Genomic DNA, 20,962 nt, shown 5'->3' with positions numbered 1-20,962 from the left:
TTTTTTTTTTTTTTTTTTTTTTTTTTTTTTTTTTTTTTGTCTGTGGTAATGGACTATGATTCCTAAAAATAAAGATACCACTGGCCTCCCCCCTCGCCTCCCCCTCTCACTTCATGCCCTGGTCGGACTAAGCACTCCTGCTGCCTTTTATTAATCTTCTCCCGGGACAGTGCTATCAGCAGCCCATCAGCGTTCGACATGCCTGCAGTCACTAGTGCTAACTCGATTAGGGCAGTGAGGAGTGACTTACAGGGGAAGCTCTTCTCCACAGGCAGTATTTGCATACAGTGATTGATGCTGATATGTCCTCTAAACACATCCACATTTTGCATTTTAAACAAAGCAATTGCTGTAGAACTGTTCCCTGTCACTCAGCGGGATTCCCAGTGTACCTCCCCTTTCTTAAAATGGCCTCTCTCTTTCCCCAGGAGGACTCTCAGGTGGGATGAAGAGCAGGTCGCTGACTCCACCTTATGCTTACACAGGAGGAAGGAAAAGCCTGCTGTTTGTCTTGGCTTGCGAAGTTGCTTGTGGACAGCTCTGTGCTGCGTCGGCAGTGTCACACAGTCAATGGGCTTTCCACCAAGAAGGTCAAGTTTGAATGGGGCAGGTAATCTGAAGAGCTGCCATGTTTCCTTCTAAAACTCTTTCCTGGTCAGATTTTTAGGCTCAGGCTGGACACTCCCTGTATTGACTGTCCCCTTTCTGTCCTGGGAATGCATGAGCTGGCTGGCACCCATGCAGTACCACACATATGTATGTATGTGTATAGATGCATAAATGCACCTTCCTTGAACAACTGTCAAAAGAAGCAGATGTCATGCTTTCTTCCAATTTCTGCTGGGGATTTTATTGGTAGGGCCTGTTCAAATGAAGTTCTGGTCTGGAAGTGGTGTCCTGAGCCATGTTTTCTGTAGAGGAGAATGTAATTCTGTAAGTTTAACATCTGTTGAAGGAAGGGCCAAAGGATATGATAATGATGGTATTTACCAAGGGAATTCAGCTTGCTTTGCAAAGAAGATGAAGACAAGTTTGTTTTTCTTTTCTTTTTTCTTTTCTTTTCTTTTCTTTTCTTTTCTTTTCTTTTCTTTTCTTTTCTTTTCTTTTCTTTTCCTTTCAAACAAAATTTAAATTTGCCCAGAAAGCAACCCACTTTGAACAGCAGCAAGGACGTATCTGAAATTTAGGCTGTTAAGTTCCTTGGAGCTAGCACTCAGTCCTCCCATTTGCACATGGAGTGCAGGGATCACAGAAGAGGAAAGATGATAAAATTTACGTAGCACTGTGCAGAAAATGCATCTCCTAGAGGCTGCCATTGCTCTTTGCTTTCTAGGTGCTCATGGTTTGCTGCACTGTTAGGGCCTTAGGACTTTCAACGAAACGCAGGCCTGTTGGTGCAGTGCTCCAGTGGGACCTAAAACAGCTTTGCTTAGATGTGGTAGGAAATGCCTCTTTTCACCCATTCTCTCATTGCATCCTCATCTTCTGCTTATCTCAGAGGACTTGGAGTGTGCTGCTGATTGCCCTTCGAGTCTGACAGCCTCGTGATTTTACAAAGCTTCATTTGTGGGCTCACGCTGTCTGGCTCCATAGACACGAGAGCTCTACGGAGAAGGTGGCCCTTTCATCTCCTGCCACACCATATTAATTTTGTGAATGTGACAAGCTCAGCTTCGCAAAAGTAACATATTGCCTGTGTCTTGTTCTATTTAATATTGTATTCAAATGGTCCAAGTGCTCAGCGATGTGGGCTGGGGGGGAATGGCTCTGCAGGTTTCTCTGTCACTTGAGTGGCAGCTGGCTTCCAGAGGTAATTATAGCTGTTTGGTGCCATGGTGCACCGGGCCTCCTGGGGCTTAGTGGGGCGTCAGGTGCACGACGTCTCAGAGGGAAGCACACAGATGCTTCAGTTCCCAGGCCCTAACGGCCATAGGCTTTATGAATCGTAATATCCACTTGGACTTGGGACTAAAGTGAAAAAGAAGCATTACGATGACCTTGCAAAGGGTGTTTTAATTTTCCAGAAAGTCCAAACAGGGAAATTTAGACCTAAGGAGCTTGATTAAAAGTGAATTGTATTGCCATCATGTGGATGCATGGAAGGTAATGTCCCCTCAGAAAAATTCTGGGGCTCTGGTTTCTAAGTTAGAAAAGGAAACAATTATAGTTATGAAAATTATTAAGTTGGAATGTTAAAAAAAAATCTGTAGTGGAATTATAATAACAATTTAACTATGGTACTATCCAAGTAAACACTGAAGTGAGTTTAATGAGAGTGATACGGGTAACTGGTATGAATTATAGTCTAATGTGTTCATTAATGTCACTACTTAGTGACATTCGGTGCTTACAGAATTAGGTGCTAGAAACTTTAAGTACTTAGAAAATTAATATGCAAACTAGATAAAGTAGTATGGGATCAGCATGGCTCTTTCATGTCTTCTTTGGGGTGGGGTTTCCAGGCACCGGACTGCATGAGGAGGTATTAGGTAAAAATCCTGTCCGCTCTGCTTGAGCAATAACAACTTAAAACTGGTAACTTGATAAGTTTCTGCTCAAGTAAAGTGATTTTCTGGAGTAATCGCAGTACCAAAAACAAACCTGACAAAGTAACGTGTTAATTAAGCTCTGTGTGACCTTAAAATAATCTAAAAATCGGTAATCACTAGGCAAGAATGGTTAGACTTGCAAATACTCATGGTAAACAGAATGAAATTGTAATAGCGTCTGTCTGTGCACCTTCAGGGCACATCAGGTGCAGACTGAGTGCCTGTGCACCTCCACACCTCCAGCATAGGTTAGTGCAGGATGCAATCCTCAGCTTTAGGCCTTCCTGGTTGGGAGCCCTCTGCCTCTAGCCTCTGGTGCTTACCCTCAGGCAGGAACCTAGATGCATTGCCTGGCTGCCCCGTAAGGATCCCGTGCTGGTTCCTGTCTTCTGCCTCAAGGTCACCTGCTCTTTGTTCCTCGAGTGGAGTTTACTCTGTATTTATCAGCTGCTCTGCTCCTGGGTTGCCCTGTCCTGGCTGCATTCTCTTATTGCCTGGCCGTACCTTGGCCAACATCTTTTGAAGGTTGCTGCTTCCTCCCTACTACTGGTTCACAAAAAGGAGTTGTGCTGTAAGACGTGAAAGTCTTGAACCAGTGGGGAGAGGGAATGGATGGGAATGCTTATTTCCAAGGTAAAAGCTTCTAGGCACAGAACCAAGACACCTGCCAGATCATTCTTTTCTGTATATCTTGCCAAGGAAACTGAAGAGATCATCCGGCCTTTCTCTGCATCCTAAGGCTCCATCTGCATCAAGCATCCTATAAGGGCTGAAGTAGAAAACTCTTTGCTATGATGTCCTTACAGACTGTTGTATGGCTCTTCTCATGGCAAAGGCCAGTCTATAGCACAAGTCAGTCAGCTGCCTGGCACTTACAATTCTCATCTGTTAGGACTGGGACAAGTGAGGGACTGATGCTGGATTACCAGGACATCAGGCATGATTTCTGCTACTCCCTCTTTGTTGTAGTACCCACAATGGAAATACAGTTATTACATGAATATATTACAAATATTTTGCTTATGCAGTTTTTCCCAGGACAGCAGTAGGTGGAATGTGGGAGGATGAAAAGCAATTTTCCGTAGGATATAACCACACACACACAAAGTAATGAGGAATGATGTAAGCAGAAGACTGCAGGAGAATCAAGGGAACTTTTAAGGTACAAGGGGGCAGTGGAAAAGAGGGCAAGGACACTGGAGCAAACCAAAATGAATTCTTTGTGCCAGTCCTTTCCTGGATTCTAATTTTACTTGATAATTCGACCAATTCACCTGATTCAAAGTAAAGCTCAGTGGTCTGTGACTTCCCAGATCACCCCATGTGCCTTTTTTAGAACAACTTACAGCTTTTGCTACCCTTCATTACTCCAGTAGAACAGCTGATTTTAATGAGAGAAGTCATGTTTTCAGCAGCTCAGCCACTTCCATCTCAGACCCCTACAGATCTCCTGGATGTACATGGCACACCGTGCAGGCGATTTGTTATTCTTTAGCAGTTTGTTCCAGCATCTGCTCTCCTGACACCTCAGCCTCAGTAGGTGTCTGTCTCATCTTCAATACTGGGAAAGGGTAATTTTGAGAGAGGTGTCTTTCCAGCAGGTCTCTCTCTCTTGTGGAGACTCATAGAGAGAAGCACTATCTTTTGATGTCTGGATAAGCATTTGCCTTTAAGGCCTGCTTGTCCAAGAGAGACTTTCTTGTGTGATGCAGCAACAGATAATAGCATACCTTCTCCATAAAAGTACTAGGAACACATGAACATGGGATCAGGAGGAATGCTGTGGTTCACACATTTACGTGAATCAGGCTGTGTTTCAAATGTAGCTGTAGTTTTGTTGCTGTGCTTCTTGCTGTGCAGCACTCCCAGAACATCCTTACTCTAAGTCTAATGTCCCTTGCTTCATCTGTTTTGGATTCTTTGAGGCTGGCTATCAAAACCCTGAATTTGGGCAATGGGTTGAATTCTGTTTCTCAGTCAAAGAGATTCCCAGAGAACAGAGCTTGCAGGGGGGAAACCTCTTGCTGATGGGAAAAATATCTTCCAGCTTTTCTGTTAGCTCTGAAGAGTGCTGGGCTTTGTCTGCCTTGTTCAGATGGGCCTTCCTCATCCTCTTCTATATTACCGTCCCATCTGGAAGTATGGAATATGCAGTAAAAGCACATAAGAGCTGCTTGTCACCCTTCCTGTATGTGGGAGTCTGATTAAGCCCATAGATGCTGAAGCTCTGAATTGACACGTTCTCCCTTTTGCTATGCATTTTTCTTCCCTTTCTTTTCCTGCATCAGCTTGCAAACCATGAGAAATCTTCCAAAATTCATTCTAGGAACGGAAGGAACAGAGCAGTCACACTGGGGACTAGGTGAGGAACAAGGTGAAATTATTGTTTTCCATTGTTAATGAATGCTTCTCGCCTCTGTGGCCAGGAGGTCGTAGTGTATTTGTGTATTGCACTGTCGCTGATACAAGGCTTGATGGTGAAGGTAAGGCAAAAATCTTCATGTTCGTTTTACTGTTTCCTACCAGCCAGAAGAATAGGACACAAGGAGTAAAGCTAGCTATGACAACTAGTTATGTAGCAAACTGTGTCAAGTTTTCTTTGCTCTGTCCTGTTTCTCTCACTCTTTTCTCCTTGGAAGCTCAAAATACATGTGAGCAAAAAAGCAGGAGCCTTCCTAGGATGACCTCATGAGAGGCCCTCCCATTCATTTTGAAAATGAATGTGATGTAATGTAGATCTGCCGGGTGAGTGACTCATGCTGTGGAGGGTGCAGGGCCAGACTCAGTGAAAAGAACATTTGAGTGAAGACCTGTGTGAGAATAAAAGCAACCAGCGGAATGTGGAACCTTGTACCAAGGAGGTGACAGCATTTGTACTTGGCATGAAATTTCACCTACAGCTTGTGGTGGTTTCTTTTCCTTGCGTTTGGATAAATAACACACAGCAGTCAGGTAGTTATAGGTATCCTACTGCTGTCTTTGTGTGCGAGAATGTCTGGAGAACTGACAGAACAAATTTAGCAGCGTGCTTCAGAACACACAGCAAACTCCAGAATGCATCATTCATACCATGGTTTGGGGGCATGTTCCATGAGAAAAGCAAAAAAGGAAAAAAAAAAAAAAAAAGATCCAAATTGATTAATCCAGTGCAGCAATTCCGTCTCCTAGTATTTTGAGAAGTCCCAAGCATCACTTATCTGAGGTTTCAGCCACTTTTCATGATATATTTATTTGCAAGCAACACGCCTTGGGGAAGAAGAGCAGAGCAAGGGGCTTGCTTTACACGCACTGAGCAGACAGAACAGAAAGGGGACCCTGCCCCAAGAGCTGGCAGTAGGCATCATGTGGAAATGCTTGCTGGGCTAGCATGGCAGTACCGATACCTGCAGTATCTGTTACTGATCTGCAGAAAGGGGGTCACATTTGCTTTTCTATTTATTACATTTTCCATTAGTTTTTGATAGTTATAATGATCACCTTATAATTTTTGTAAACCCAAAACATTTTAATTGTCTCTCTAGGCAGGCATGAGGTTTTGTTTAGCCCTTACTCATTTACAGCTGACAAAGTAAGCTTTCCTTTTGTTTAGAAAAGACTGAAAAAAAAGTTGAGAAACACAGCTGTGGAGTGTATGTCCTGGCTTTGTCCTCTCCTTTTGGCTGCTTGTTTCTCTCATGACTCTATTCCTAGACACACTTAAAAGGTGTTTATGATTTATTTATAAACTGTTGTTATTTGCTGTGATCACTAAATGCGATCATGGTGGTGTTTCTATAATTGCTGTAACTCAAGTCAGGTTAATAACTATTTTGCCAAATGAACACAGCATCACGGGAATGCCACTTTTCTCGTTCAGCACTGGCAACATCACATGCTGCTGCGTGCTACCCTGCTGCACTGCCGTGCTGGCTTCTGCAGGTAAATTTCAGGTTCTCTTGAACTGCACAATGGAACATGAGGTGAGCACAGTATTTCACTGACAAGGCAGATGCTACATAGTTTTTCTTATTGACTAGACCTGCCATGGAAGCTGCCGTTGGTCTAGTCTGACTGAGGACTGTGGACTTCATTCCTATCCACTTTGGTTGCTCTGTATTCCTTGCAGGGCTGGAATGCCAGCACACCTTAGGAAAGCCTCAGCAATGGGGAACTATAAACACTGTTAACTGGGGTGACCCTCCTTCCAAGGGGAAGCTATCCAGAACAGTGAACAAGGATGTCCCAGGAGGGGTTTGGAGCAGCTCAGTGTGGTCAGCTGGCACAGGAGGCTGCATAGTCGCTGATGTGCTTCTCACCCACACAGGCAGTGTGTCAGAAACAGGACAGGAGGAGAGAGGCAGGAGAAAGAGGCTGTCACAGCAGTGAAGAAACCAAAACACAGTGCCTGATCATGAGAAATGAAAAAGTTGTGATGGAAAGAAGAAATGCGCAGAAGTTGCAGTAGCAATTCAGTTTTTTTTTTTTTTTGTTTTTTTTTTTTTTTTTGTTTTTTCTGCAGCTCAGAAAAGCTAGAAATGCTCAAGGCAGTGGCAGAGCTGAGGCTAGCACCCAGAAAAGATAATGCCTATGCTAATACAATTCCCATAAGCATCACTCCCTTAGGACACTGCTGAATTTTTATGGTTTGATGAAAAAAGAAGTGGGGGAAATAAGTGATTACCCCAGGCTTGGTTACAGGGGTTCATTAGACAGAATAATAGCCGGTGAAATTGTATTTCTTAAGATTGACCCAAAGGATCGTTGATTTGTAGTAGCATTAACCACTGGCAAAAAAAAATATAAACAAGAGTTTGGTAAATGCGTTTGAGTTTAATAATGTAAATGGTAATGGAAAATTACTTGCACAATTGACTGCTTTCAGTGTTGCAATAGAAAAGAATTTACAATGCTGGAAATGTAATTGTTGAAGGTGATTATAATTTTGGCTTCAGTTAGATCATTTTCCTTCCAAATACAACACTCTTCACTCCAATGAGATTATTCATAACTTATGTATTGCACTTGACTTAATTGGCATATGGTGTAAATTAAGCCCTCTCAAAAACATGATTTATGTGCTTTGTTCTAACCGATCTATTAAAGGCAGCTTATTTTGTGTTGATTCTTGCCAATTTAGGCAAAGTGATTTCAGTTTGCTCTGTCGTGGCTTCTCCTTATCTGATTACTGTCCTGACTCTTATTATTCAACAACTGCAGTTAAGTTGGAGACGTGTGATAAAGCTGATTGAAAATGTAATGCCAGTTTCTTGAAATCGACGAACAAAATGCATAGTAATTTCATTCATCAGAATAATGCTCTTCTGGTAGCATGGTCAATGTGCTCATTTTAAGCATTTGGAGACGCAGTAGATTGGTATTTATGATTTTAAAAAGCTGGGATTTCTAAACAGAAAACAAATTTTAAAGTGCAATAGGAAGGAATATATTACCAAAAATCTCTTATTTAATACATCAAGGAATGCATTAAAGATCTTCTGCTTTTAAAACACATTTCTGCTATAACATAAGGATTAGATCAGATAAAGGCCAAGGAGTCTTTTCAGTTCCCTTAGTTTCAGATGGAAAAAATGGAGGGAAAAAAAAGTCTGTTGGGGAAAAGGCCTCACCCATCTGAAGGCAGAAGGATTCTGATCTGTTAAGGTTATTATTGTTAGAAAAATATGGTTTAAATAGGTTAATTTTTTAAAGCTATTTTGAAGGTAAATGTGAACTTCAGTAGTGCTGTGAATGAAAGCATAACCAAGAGACAAAGTGAGTGAATGTCTGCATGTAGATAGATACAGGAAGAGTGACCTGACCCCATCTGTGTGTCAGATAGGCACTAGGGATTTGTACTTGTCTTTAAAGCATCCAGCTCAAGTGGTGCAAGGCAGACATTTGCCTTTCTTGTGATCACATTTTCCTAACTTAATGGGCGCAGTGCGTACCCAGTGAAGGGGGTAAGGCTGGCAGCTGCATGTCATCCCTGGAAACAAAGGACTGAGGGTGAAATTGACAAAGTCATAGAAGAGTGTGAATGGTAGGGAAAGTGAGCGCAGGACACTGTTCATTGTGTCTTCTAATACAGGCTGTAAGGACATGAAATATGACCAGCTGATGGCATGTTCAGAACAGGCAAGCAGCTACTTTGAATAGTGAGCTATGGAGCTCATTGCTGCTGAGGAGCTGAACACCTGTATTGGTTGAAAAAGTGACTGACAAATTCATGTAAGAAAAATCATCAGGAGCTATTAAACACAGAGACTTCATCTCTAGCTCCAGAAATCTTTGATCCTTAAATGGCTGGGAGACTTGCTTTTATACCTCTTGCCCTGTTTTTACGATCTCTGGTCATCTGCTGCTGGCCACTTTTGGAGCAAGGGAACTGACCTAAATGTGCCTGTGGTCTGAACCAGTACAGCTGTTTCTGCATGTGCTGCCCAGAGGTGGTTGCACAACGCTTTCAGCAACGTTAGCATGTGACTGGTTAGATTTAAGAAGGGCTCAGTGAAACACTGAAGTCTGCAGCAGTCTGTGATGAGTAAGTGGTAGCTGTTGTCTTTCTCAGTTTTTCCTACTAATGATGCTTTGAGCCTTTGGTCTTTCCCGTGACTTCACTCCTGCTTATCATTATTTGGATGCTGCTACTCCCAAAGCTGATGACTTTTCTAGCCTTACCCAAGCCCCAAGGAAGGAAGCACACAAACACCATAACCATGCTGGTCCTCTCAAAGCTGATTAGCACTTACGGAAATAGACTTTCTGGCTGCAGTTCTTTTGGATCAGGGCTGTTGTTTTTGGCTGGCTGGAAGGGTGAGGGCTCTAGATGTAGGTGGTCTGCAAGGGTGAGTGTGTGTATGCACATGCAGACTTCCTAAGGGACTGTGTTGGTCCAAGGACTGAGCCCATCACAGTCAGAGCAGTATGACTGGGAGGCTGGAGGCAGCTGTTATATAGAAAAATCTTGTAGTTCTTCACCTCCCTCCCCAGCTCTGTGCTCATCTTTTTTTTTCAGTCATGCCCATTTCTGTCCCATGGCCTTTCCTACCAGCCGCTGCTTCTTCAGCCACCTCCTCCTCTTCCTCTTCCTCCTCCTCCTGAGGGCAGGCTGAATGGCTTCTTGGTTGCCTGTTTTAGAGGAATCATCCCAGTACCACTGCCTGTTGAAATTGTTTCAAAAAGGGCTTTGGCAGCATTGACTGAGGTGTATGGAGATGGCACTGCTTCCACAGGGTGTGGTGCTGTCTGTGCTATAGAGTCAGAGTAAAAACCTGGGGTCTTTATTTCTCATGTTCCTGCCCCAGTCGCCACAGCACGTTTCCTTCTGCTTTCTCAAGCAGACGTGAGCTTGCCCTCCTGCAGCGCCTCACCACCAGATCAATGCAAATGCCATGACCTCAGCACTTGTACCCACTTTGTAAGCACTGGATAGCTGCTGCAGTGCTTGCAACACTCCTGATGTCACCGTTGGGCTTAAGCCAATGGTCTATTTTATGATTAGAGATTTTGTTTTTCACTGGAACAACTTCAAGGCTTTTTCATCACTAGCTCATGTTTATTCCTTACACCAGTGAAGTGCAGAAGGTGGGGAAAAATGGGTGAGTGGAAGAGACAGAGCCGTTCGTGCCAGGTCCTGATGGCGGTGCCTGCCGAACCAGGCCTCAGCAACACTAATCTTACAAAAACTCAGAAGCTTGCTGAGAATTTTTTTTTCTGGATATGGGAAAACACCAAAATGAGGGCTTTTAAGTGGGAGGCTTGGACTTATCTTCCCTTCAACAGCACACATTGATCAGGCCTTCCCCCACCCCGGCCCCTTCAGTGGGCCTATGTGCATCCCCAGGGGCAAAATGGAGCGTATCCTAAACACAATAAACATTACTCTGTCTGGGTTATTTTTTACATTTCTGTGTTTTATTTCTTGTTTTGTTTGAAATGACCTGTACCACAAGAATACAATTTATTTCACAGGTTTTTCTTTTTTTTCTTTTTTCTTTTTTTATTAGGAGCAGATAATAGTTAAGTAGATACTGTTTATGTCACTGACTGTCTATAGCTCCCTGCATCATTCTCACAGCCTCTGTCTCCCCAGCTTCCCCACATAAGCCAGCCACAAGATCAAGAGTGGCCTTTGGCCATATGATTGATTATAGCTTGTGGATACAAAGTGGAAGCACTTTTTCTCAGCTCCAGTCCATAATAAAAGCTCAACTAGTTACATTGTAGGGTCTTTCTCAGTGATTTTCCCCTCTAAGAGCTGCTTACATGTTTCTGGTGCAGCATGTTTTATTTTATACATTTGTTAATTGTTTAAAAAAAAAAAAAGATGACAGCTTACAAAGAGAAAAATAATGCCCCCTTAGCGTGAACGTTACTGCAAGGTTCTGATCGTTGCAGGGGAGTTTCTTGTAGCTTCACAGTTTTGCTGCAAGGTGTAATGCCCAAGTTCCCCCAGAAACCTAATTCTGTGGTATTTTACCCTTTCTTTTAATTGATCCCCATGAGATTCATTTTGTATTACAGGCCAGAGACCGCTGTTCCCAGAGAAGAATGTGCCCAAAAGAGAAGAGCTGCTCACTTGGGAAGAACTGCCTTTTGCAGTGGCTGACAGGTAGGTGGTTTCTGTCATCCGCGCATGCAAAGCAGGGGCTCGAGCTGTTTTTACCATTGTAGTAGCTGTATGTCGGCTTCATGCTTCTTCACTGTCACTGATACACTTACCTCTACAGTTTTGCTTTTCTTTTCTTTAAGTCACAGAGACCATTTGTGTCCCAAGGCCCAAACCATTCCGTCTTTTGCCCCATGTAGAAGGACAGCTGTATGGAGCTGACTGTGACTCCCATATTACAAATGAATTGCGTAAAAAGCGCTGACCAGAGTCCATTTCCTGGTTCATGGCTCAAGTTCCACATCTCCAGACCTTTCTGTAAGAGGCTATGAGCACTCAAAGAACTAAGCAGTTGCTGAAGCCTCATTTCCTATTTCAACCTGCACTGAGAGAACTACACTAAGATGTCACCCCCCTCTGCAGGCCCAGCTCACTCTGTAGCTGGACATGCCCCTCAGCTGTGGCAGCGTGCTAGAACTAGTGATGCACAGACCAGAATACCTGGGAAGGGAAGAGGTGCATGGGATTCCTGCACTTGTCTGAAGGGTCCAAGAGACCTGACCTGCTTCCCAATTAAAGATGGTACAAGACTTAAGGGTTAAATTTAGACGTGTTTCTATCCCCGTTCCTGGGGAAGAGTTTGCATTCCTGGTGTAGAGATTAATAAATGTTAATTACTGCCTGGTTCAGATCCCATCTTATTTCAGAAGCAAACATTTCCAAGTCTATTACCTTCAAGTAATGGGGGATAACCAGATGGGCTCCAAGGTTATGAAGCTGTAATGGAGAAAGAAGGTCCTGGAAAAAAAAATGCATTTGGTATCTTTGTATTGTTCTGTCAACATAGGAGCTGCCTCCACACCATAGCTCTACTCTAAATAGCCAGCAGTGGCTGTGGGCTACAAGCTGACGGAGCAGCTCTCCTTCATAGTCCTGTTTTGCAGGTTGTTCTCCCTTCTGTTCTGGAAGGCAGGCCCAAGCCCAAATTCAATAAAGATGGAATAGCCTTTTGACAGCATCACAGAATGGTTGAGGTCATCTGTTCCAAGCCCCCCCTCGAGCAGGGTGACTTAGAGCAGATTGCTCAGGACCATTTATTAAATGACCTTTCCAGACAGGATCCCACAGAACAGGACTTGCTTCTTCGGAGCTTTAGAGCCCACTTTGGGACAACTACTTTTGTACAGCTCTGAAGCAACTTCAAAGACAATGTGCTGTGGCTGGCCTGAGTGGGACTCAGCAGGGAAGCTTCAGTGGTCAAATGAGTCCAACTTAGAGGCAATCATGCAGCCCAGCAAATTTGTGAGTGTTCATGCCACAGCCAGAAAGAGTTGCCAGGTTGCAACACATGGCAAGCTGCCTCTAGTGATGGCTTGCATTTCAGTTTGGTCCCTCTCAGTCACAGATGGGTACAGGGATCATCAGCGCAACCAGAAGCTATAATTTTTCTCCCCAGCTGCCTCTGGGAGGGAGATGAGGAAGAGAAGCACAAGTATCTGTTCAAAGCACAAGGCCACTGTGTAATTGCTGCTGCAAGCATGGAAACAATCCCAGCTCCCGTGTGCCTTCTGCCCCTTAGGTTTCTGTTGGTTTACTGATGTGCCTGAAGCGAGACCAAATTCCTTTACTGAGTACAAAATAGGTGAGAGCAGCTATGAGTGTAGTGTATGGAGAACTCAGAGGAGATGGAACTGAACTAACTCACGTACCAGGAGTGGGCTGGCTACATGAGCTGAGAGCTCAGTATCAGCATCCTCAGTCTCTGAGCTAGCCTGACCTTCACACTGCAGCACCGAGAGCCTGCACAGCGACACGTTCTGCTCCAGCAGAAAACAACCACCCACCGTCTCCCTGATCACACGCCTTGGCCATTTGGAAGAGTTCCTGCTGGGGGCCACACCACCTGGGCTATCCAGGAAGGGACAGAAGCTTGAGGGGAACAGAGGCAGTAGAGGTCGTGGTGCCTCAAATGCAGATCAGAAGCTTTTGCTCACCTCTCCTGCCATGCCACTGACCACAAAACAGACAATGTGTTCGGGTTTCATCAGCTCAGGCTGGCTCAGATCTAAGTGACCAAGAAAATAACATCTCAGAGAATGCAAACAAGCTGCTTTTGTCAGTCATCCAAATTCCCCTCTGGCTACTGGAAATGCAGCAGTTGTGGCTTAGACAGCAGATCTAAACCAATGCTTGGATGCAGCAGGAACCTTGTTACACGAGAGGAGTAAATGAACATTCCCCCACTTCTTCTCCCACCACCTCACGGTCAGGTATACAGCTTTTTCCATCAGCAAGAGAACGTCTTAACAGGTCCAGGGACAATCTATGCTAACTAGCTCTTTTGCTGCTGTTGAGGATAATGGGATGAGGCAGGGGAAGACAGTAGTTGGGATACTGGATGTGGGGGTTCCATGCCACCCTCTAGGTTTATTTCCCTAGGCTGCCACAAAAAAAAAAAAAAAAAAAACAAAAAAAAAAAAAAAAAGCAATCTCATGGGCTCAGGAGCTGCCTCCACGAAAAAGCGGTTCCTTTGATTCCTAACTAGCATTTGGCAATAAGCCTTAGTCTCTGTGGAGGCAAAGAGGCAAAGATCTATCACTTCAATGAAGTCTAGGAAAGCCCTGGTTTGGGGTGTACTTACACTTGGGCGGTAACCATGCAGACAAAGCCTTGTGTTCTGTGCCACAAGGAATGGGTGGGGAATGGCACTCAGCTGAGCTGAAGAGGCAGGTTTGATACACTACAGGGTGAAAAGTGTGGAAGAATTGTAGTTAGCACCACATAGGAGAGGATGCAGAGATTATCAAGTCAACCCAGCACAAAAGCTTACATCAGGCTCTTTTCTTTCCTTGCCATCTGGGAAAGGAGACTTGCATTCTCTCAGGGACGTACATCCTGCCTCTTCAGGGTCCAGTGGGGATTGTGCATGGGAGGGACTAGCCAGGCGTAATGACACACTGTACAAGGTCGCAGAATATCTTACACAGTTAGGAGCATCTTTCCCGGTAAGAAGTGGGGCCTGTATGTACAAGTGTTAGCTGTCGCTAGAGGAGCCCGGGAGGCAGCCATTGCGACCAGGAGAGGTCCAGTAGCGCTCCTCTCCAAAGGAGCACCTGCCCTACGGTTAGAACCAGAAAGGTGGCAAAATGAAGGACCCTGGCTGCTTCCCCCTCTGCCTGACCCCTCACAGCACCAGCAGATAAAGTTTATATTGACTCTATTCTTCCTCTCTTCCTGCTTTAGTCCCCAGTCCCCCTCCAGCACTGGCGGAGGGAGCTGGGGATCAGGCGGCCTGGACAGTGCTAAGAGCATCACCGCTCAGAGGGGCTGAGCCCCAACGACCGCCTCAACAAGTGCAAGAGCATATTCTGGTATTTCCCACAGAGAAAACAAATGAAAAAAAGAGAAACAGGTGACTGATTAAAAGAGTTTCCCCCCTCCTGTACACGAGATTCTGCAGTCACGCCGACAGATAGACATTAAATAATTCTTCCATAATAAGTGATTGGAGATAAAAGCCGGCGGTGGCTGCTGCTGCTGTTTGGATTGCTCCATTGTCTGCATCTTTGTTTCTAGTTTGTTCCCCGGCCACTGTCGGCTGGCGCTGGGGCTGTCAGACCTTTGCCTCTAGCATTTCTAGGAAGAGTTTATGCATGGGAACCTTGCCCTGCAGTTTGATGCTGTAGAAGTGCTGCACAGCTTTGGCGGCCGTCTGCCGCAGGAGGGGCAAGGTCAGGAGCAGCTTGCCTGCTCGCCGGGGCTCCTCATTGCGCTGACTCAGCTCGTAGTCCTGCAGGGCTTCGTGGAGAAGGTCCTGGAGCTTCTGCACTGCATCCATGTCCTCTATGTGCATAGAGTCTGGGGGGAGGGAGAAGAGAAAGCAAACAGTAAAATCAGACATGAGGAAGGAAATGCTTTACAGTCCTTAAGCTTCCTTTATTTTATTGCTTTTCCGGTTTTGTTTTGTAAATGAAAAATAAAACACCTTACTGGGGAAAAGACACCTTGCTGGCAGGTACTGCTGCTCCAAAATTTGGCATGAGCCCCAAGAGCTGGCCCTAGCAGTGCGGGAACAATAAGGTTGTTGCTGGGGTTGGTGACATGTTGTGCACCGTGTGCCTGCTTTGCTGGTACCCCAAGTCTGTGTGGGGGTCAGCTTGGGGCCTTTGCGACTCACACTCACTTGCCCTCCATGCTCCTGCCAGGGAGAGTCACCCTGCAAGGGGCAGCATCTGCTGTGCTGCCACTTGGGAGCAATCTCATTAAGAATAATTAACACTGCTATAGTGCTTCATCTGTCTAAACTGCCTAATTGCTGTGCAGCTGCTCAGGGTGTCAGCAAGACAGAAAAGCCCCAGTAGGTCACAACCAGTGTGCACAGGGGTGTTGCTGGCCCCACCTTTGTGCATATGCCCCTGTTTTCAGAGACTGCCAGCAGCTGCTCGGAGAGCTTCCCATTTCAGTCTGTCACCGAAATCCACGTGTCCTGCAAGGCCCCTTCCCTCAGGCTGCCAGTTAGATTCCTACAAGCTGCTGGAGGGGCTTGCAGAGTGTGCAAGGCTAACACAGCTCCCTGGTGTCTCTCTGAGGCAAAGGTAGCTCGTAGTGACGCCATCCAGGATCGAGTTGAGGTACAGGGGGTGAACACGGGCAAACACAGGCTGCAAAACTCGTGGGTAAATCCTGATGACAGAGGGCAGCACCACCGAGGGGAGAGGTTACTCTGGAGAAGCTAGCCAAGGACAGCATCGTTGAAGGGTTTTCTCCCTTTCATCTCGCTGATACTTGCTTCTTCCTTACAACTCCAACAAGAGCAGGAGACACCATTGCCTTGTCTTCATTGTTCAGAGACTTTTAATCAATACGGAAGCTATTGGTAAGGATTGCTGCCACAGGGCAATGGATCCAGGAGCAGCAGCATAGGGATGCTAGAATAAGCATGCATGCACACAGAGCTGCACCCGTCTGCCACTCTAGCTGGGCTTTGCAGTGTAACAGAGGGCTGGCTCAGCCCACACGCATCCAACACAAATGTGAGGGCTTGGGTTCCTGAGTCTGACAGCAGTGAAGAGGAGGGAAGCTGGCTGAAATGCCCAAATCTCTATAGAAATATATGTCATCTGTGTGGAGAGCTCAACACAAATTAGAGACTGTCACTTTCATAAAATACATGTACAGTTATATCTATTTATGGTACATGATTTATAAAGTATTGCAACAGTTGACAAAATATTCTGTCTAGCAAGAAAGCTGTTTAAGAAGCTGTTTAGAATGACTGCACTAATTAGAGGATATTAAAGGGTTGTACTTCCAAGAAGCCTACTGAGGAAAAATCATTATTGCTACATTTGCTTTTTGTATCGAAGAGACCAGGCAACAAAGGCCAGTAAAGGGCTGGCAGGTTTTCACAGTGACCTGAGCTAGCCACGGAGGTTAATTTGGAGGAGTAGAGAGGGAGAAGCATGTTGCCAAATCAGTCTGTCAACTTCCCCCAGATAGGCAGCACCTCTGGCGAACTCCCATGCACAATCAGGGGAAATAAGTGTGCTTCCTTCCAGGTGGCAGAGGTGATTTTGGAGAAAGAAGCATCAGGAGCTGGAATTTGGAGAGAAACATGCTCCAGCCTTCTTATTTAATGTTTTTCTGCCCAGGGGCACATGGAGGAGAAGTAATCATATCCTATGAGAGCTCACAGATCCCAGTGGGTGCTAGAGGTACCCAAGCAGTAAGCCATGCTTCAGCTCAAGGTGGGTGCTCTGCTTTGGAGTACTGATGCTGCTGTGCAGTAGACAGTGCTTAAGTTGTGCTCTCATGCCACTAACCTCTGTACAGTGAGACCTAATAGCCCTAAAAAGCTAGGCATATAGATGGAGAGCAATTGGGGAAATAAAGATCAAGGACTGCCTTTCCTCTTTTCTGAAAGAAGCTCAAAATTGGCAGCTGACTGCAAAAAAAATAAAATAACATTGCAGGATTAATTTCCCTGCAATCCATCAATGAGCTGGTGTCAATGGCATTGATAAACTGTTAATTACAAAATCAATAGCTATGAATTTTTACAGCTACCAGAGCACTGAGGTGCTCTGGAGGCTGCCTGGCCATGTCCCTGAGGGTCAGCAGGCCTAGACATGAGGCTATATGGCAAGAGCCCTTCCCTCTAGCACTGCTGGCATGGCATATAGGGCAGGTGGGAGGAGACTGGACAAGGCCCAGTGCCTCCTCACCTAACTCTTTTCTTGCAGCTTCTGGCAGGAGGAGCGAGAACCTAACAGGAACCATTAATGTAGCATTTGCTATACGTCCCCTTGCTATATCCACACCTTGCTCACTCCATCTCAGCATTAAATGTACTGGCGAAGAAAAAAAAAAGGGGGGGGGGAGGTCAGGGGATAATGTTTCTCCCTGGCCATTCTAGGTTGTCCTTAACTGAACGTGTGCTGTATGCTAACCTGGAGGGCTCTTCAATACACAGGTCGATCAATTTGTATTCTTGAGGCAAGAGGACCTAGAAATGCTTAAGATGAGGCTGCTGTCTCTGAAGGGTAACAGGGTATGTCTATAGCACACTTACTGTGTCAAAAAATGGGTAATGATCACACTTGGAGTATGCTTGCTGCTCTGGGCATTAAGGATTTGCTTCTCAGCTCTCTGAAATGCACTTAGGAAAGGCAGACTTTGCTTGGGTTCTCTCACCCACCAGGTGAGCCCTGGTGGCATTTCACTGAGGATTTAGAGATCAGCCACAGCTCTGGCAGGGCGGCTCCTTCAAAGCAATGCCTGCCCTATTGTCAGTTTCTCCTCTAGCGAGGAGTGAGTGAGCTGCCCCTTCTGATTCCATTTGCTTTAATTACTAGAAACAAAGGGTCAACGTACACAGAGCTGTGTGGAAGAGAGGAAAGTCCCGAGAAGCTCGATTACGTGAGCAATTACACACAGCAGGGAGAGGGGAAATTCAGGAATTTACCTATACGGAAGGCAAGCAGCAGAAGGCAGGTCTAGGCAGCACAGGTGCTAATCTAAGCATTCAGCTTTAAACCCTGCCTCTGACCCAGGGGAGTTATGGACTAGCCCAGAGGTAGTCTGCATTCTTAATGGTTTAGGAGTCAGCTGTTTGCATGCAAGCACATACATGCAGGCTCTGCAAGTTTATTCCGTCAAAAATACACTAAGAATAATAACATATTAAAAGAATGCAAGGCTGAATGTGAAGGTTATAATATAAACAAAACAGCATGCACTATCTAGCTTCCTTGTGTGTGCGTTGAAAGGCTGTAGCTGCATGAAGAACAAGATCTCATGTTTTACTTTCAGTAGCAGTAACAAAGCAGGATTGTTGTGGCTTATGCTCCTACAGAACCACACTTCTACCTGCACTAGAACAAATCGGTGAAGTCGGAGCAGCTCTTACCATCCAGAGCTGAGGACATGCTGTGGCCCGTGCCTCCTGACCCTTACCTTGGTTTCTTTACTCCACAGCACTGGAAGCAGAACCCCGAAGCAGCTGATAAGTGTTGGTTGTTTTGCTCTGTCATTGCTCAGTGTTTCTCCACTCTGATACAGACTGTCCCATAAGTCTTACCCTGGGCTTAGTCCTGACAGCAAAGTGAGCAACACCAGCAGAGAGTGCTTCTGTTGCACTATGAAGAGCTTGATGGCGTCAAGCTTGAGTCCTACAACAGCTCTGCTCATAGCGTGGGCCAGATAAGTGTCCCAGTATGGCTCTTCTGTCACCCTGTCACTGCACTGAGGAGCCCTTCTCCTTGTTCAATCCTGTGACCTTCCTGGTAGACAGGAGGCTTTTTTTTTTTTTTTAACAAGAGTTGATTACATAGCCAAAAGCCACCGTCCCACAATCAAGAGAGACCAGCCTTGGCCATCTGCCCATCCTGGTTCAGTGGTAAAGTGAAGGCAGCAATTAGAGGTAAAAAAAAAAAAAAAAAAAAAAAAAAAAAAAAAAAAAGCAATATATGAGAAATTGAAAAAGGGAACTAGATAGCAATTTATATGAATCAGAAGTTATGAAGTGTAGAAAATCGATAAGGGAAGTGAAGGACATTGGAAGAAAATCCAGGGCTGAAAGGGCTAAGGACTCCTCAATAAAGAAGAGTTTTATAAATATTTAAGAAATAGAAGAAAAAACTAACATTTGTAGGGGTGCTCTTTTTTGCTGGAGATGAATACACTATTATCAGAATGAGGAGACAGAAGACCTTTAGTGAGTATTTCTGTCCTGCGTTTAGAAAAAAAGTGTTATGTACCTTTCTTACATGAAGATCATCGAATCAGAGAATAATGACGATGAAGACTCCTTAGTCTGTTGTTTATGCGAGAAGGTATTAGACATCTGTTAGGTACAAACTTTGCAGAAATCAGCAGATCTTAGTAACTGGGCTTTAAGAGTTCTAAAACTGCTGGTGAAGGCTCGTCTAGAGCAGATTAACGATTAACAAGTCTTGGTATTTTTGAGAAATTCAAAATGCGTGGAGAAGTTCTAATGATGCATTTACTTTCCTGGGTCCTATCAGATAACTGCCATGGTAGCCTGGTGTGAACCAGAGCAAAATAAAGGAAAAAGAAATGTGATGTTCCATTAAGACTTAAAAGATGGTATTACAACTACTGCCAGTCAACAGAATACTTTGGAATAGAGGTCTTGTCAAACAAACCTGATTTCATTCTCTGATGAGATTACAAGTTTGGTTGATAAAGTTAACTGCATAGATATAATAGACTTAGGCTTTTATAAGGCACTTGGCTTAGCACCACAGGACATTCTCATTAAAAAATTAGCACTCTGCAATATCAATAAAGCACACTTTCAATTGATTAGTGAACTGGCTAGATGACAGATTTCAAAGTAGCTATCGGTGGTGAATCATCCCTGAAGGAGGAGTTTTCTAGTGGAAATCCACAGGGATCAGTTAAAAAAAAAGATGCTACCCAACATTTTTATCAATGATCTGTAAGTGATTTCTTTCCTTTTTTTTTTTTTTTCTTCCTTTTTTTTTTTTTTTGTTTCTTTCAAATTGCTGCTGCTAAGATGTGTGGAAGACAAAGAGGAACAGAAGGCTGTAAAATAGCCAGAATAGGGCAGCCTCACAGAGCATTCTGGACCACTTCCTTACACTTGAAGTAACACATCTATAGGCAAGGAATGCAGCTATGGGACAGGAACTGTATCATGTCAAGCTGTCAGGTCTAAAGGATCTGGGATCACAGGAAGCAGCTCAGAAAAGATCGGTATCTGGAGGATGAACTCAGGCAAAATCACATTAAGAATATGGTACTTTTTTTTTTCTTTCTTTCTTTTTTTTTTTTTTTTTTTTTTAATTGAGAGAACAATTTATTTCTAGAGTCAGCTGTCATGAAAGATGTGGATTCCCCTGCTTTATCTTCCTGGAAGATGGCTTTAACTGAGCACAGATACTAGACTCAGTGCTGTCCTGCAAGGGTGAATTCTGTTGCGAGTTCGGCAAGATTAGCTGTGAGACAGTGAGACTCCAGGGATGTAGAGGGAGCCCTCGTCACACGGTAGCTTCAGCCAGTTTCCCTTTGGAAAGGACTCCCTAGCAAATATGTGTCTGGCTGTTGTGCAACAGCAGCTCAGCACGCAGCACCTCTTGTGCCTTGCACAGGCACAGGCTTCCAGCCTGCTGGCCCAAGGGCTGCGACCTTCCCCACACTGACATGGAGGCACTGGGCTGAGGGCCCTGGCCTTTCTCATCCTTTTCCCAAGAAGAAACAGAGCAGTCACAGCAGGCTTTTGCCAGCACATCTCTGTCATCCAGATGGAAGGGACGGGGGGGGGGGGGGGGGGGGGGGGGG

At 44.9% G+C, this 20,962-nt stretch overlaps 1 protein-coding gene and 1 long non-coding RNA gene across 15 annotated transcripts in view; one reads left to right on the top strand and one right to left on the bottom strand.

Moving 5' to 3' along the window:
- LOC118168100 overlaps positions 1-11,874 on the top strand; it is a 27,817-nt gene extending 15,943 nt beyond the window's left edge. For all 3 annotated transcript variants that reach the window (XR_004751364.1, XR_004751361.1, XR_004751362.1), the window contains 2 exons: positions 429-610; positions 11,052-11,874. This is a non-coding gene — a long non-coding RNA (uncharacterized LOC118168100). The remainder of the gene's footprint in view (positions 1-428; positions 611-11,051) is intronic.
- A 2,876-nt stretch (positions 11,875-14,750) lies between these two features.
- ESRRB (estrogen related receptor beta) overlaps positions 14,751-20,962 on the bottom strand; it is a 151,498-nt gene continuing 145,286 nt past the window's right edge. For all 12 annotated transcript variants that reach the window (XM_035328226.1, XM_035328227.1, XM_035328228.1 and 9 more), the window contains one exon: positions 14,751-14,995. In XM_035328226.1, the coding sequence (XP_035184117.1) occupies positions 14,751-14,995 (245 nt within the window). The remainder of the gene's footprint in view (positions 14,996-20,962) is intronic.

Source organism: Oxyura jamaicensis, chromosome 5 (genome assembly GCF_011077185.1).
Source record: "Oxyura jamaicensis isolate SHBP4307 breed ruddy duck chromosome 5, BPBGC_Ojam_1.0, whole genome shotgun sequence".
NCBI classification, from domain to species: Eukaryota; Metazoa; Chordata; class Aves; order Anseriformes; family Anatidae; genus Oxyura; species Oxyura jamaicensis.
This window is presented reverse-complemented; position numbering and strand designations above follow the sequence as displayed.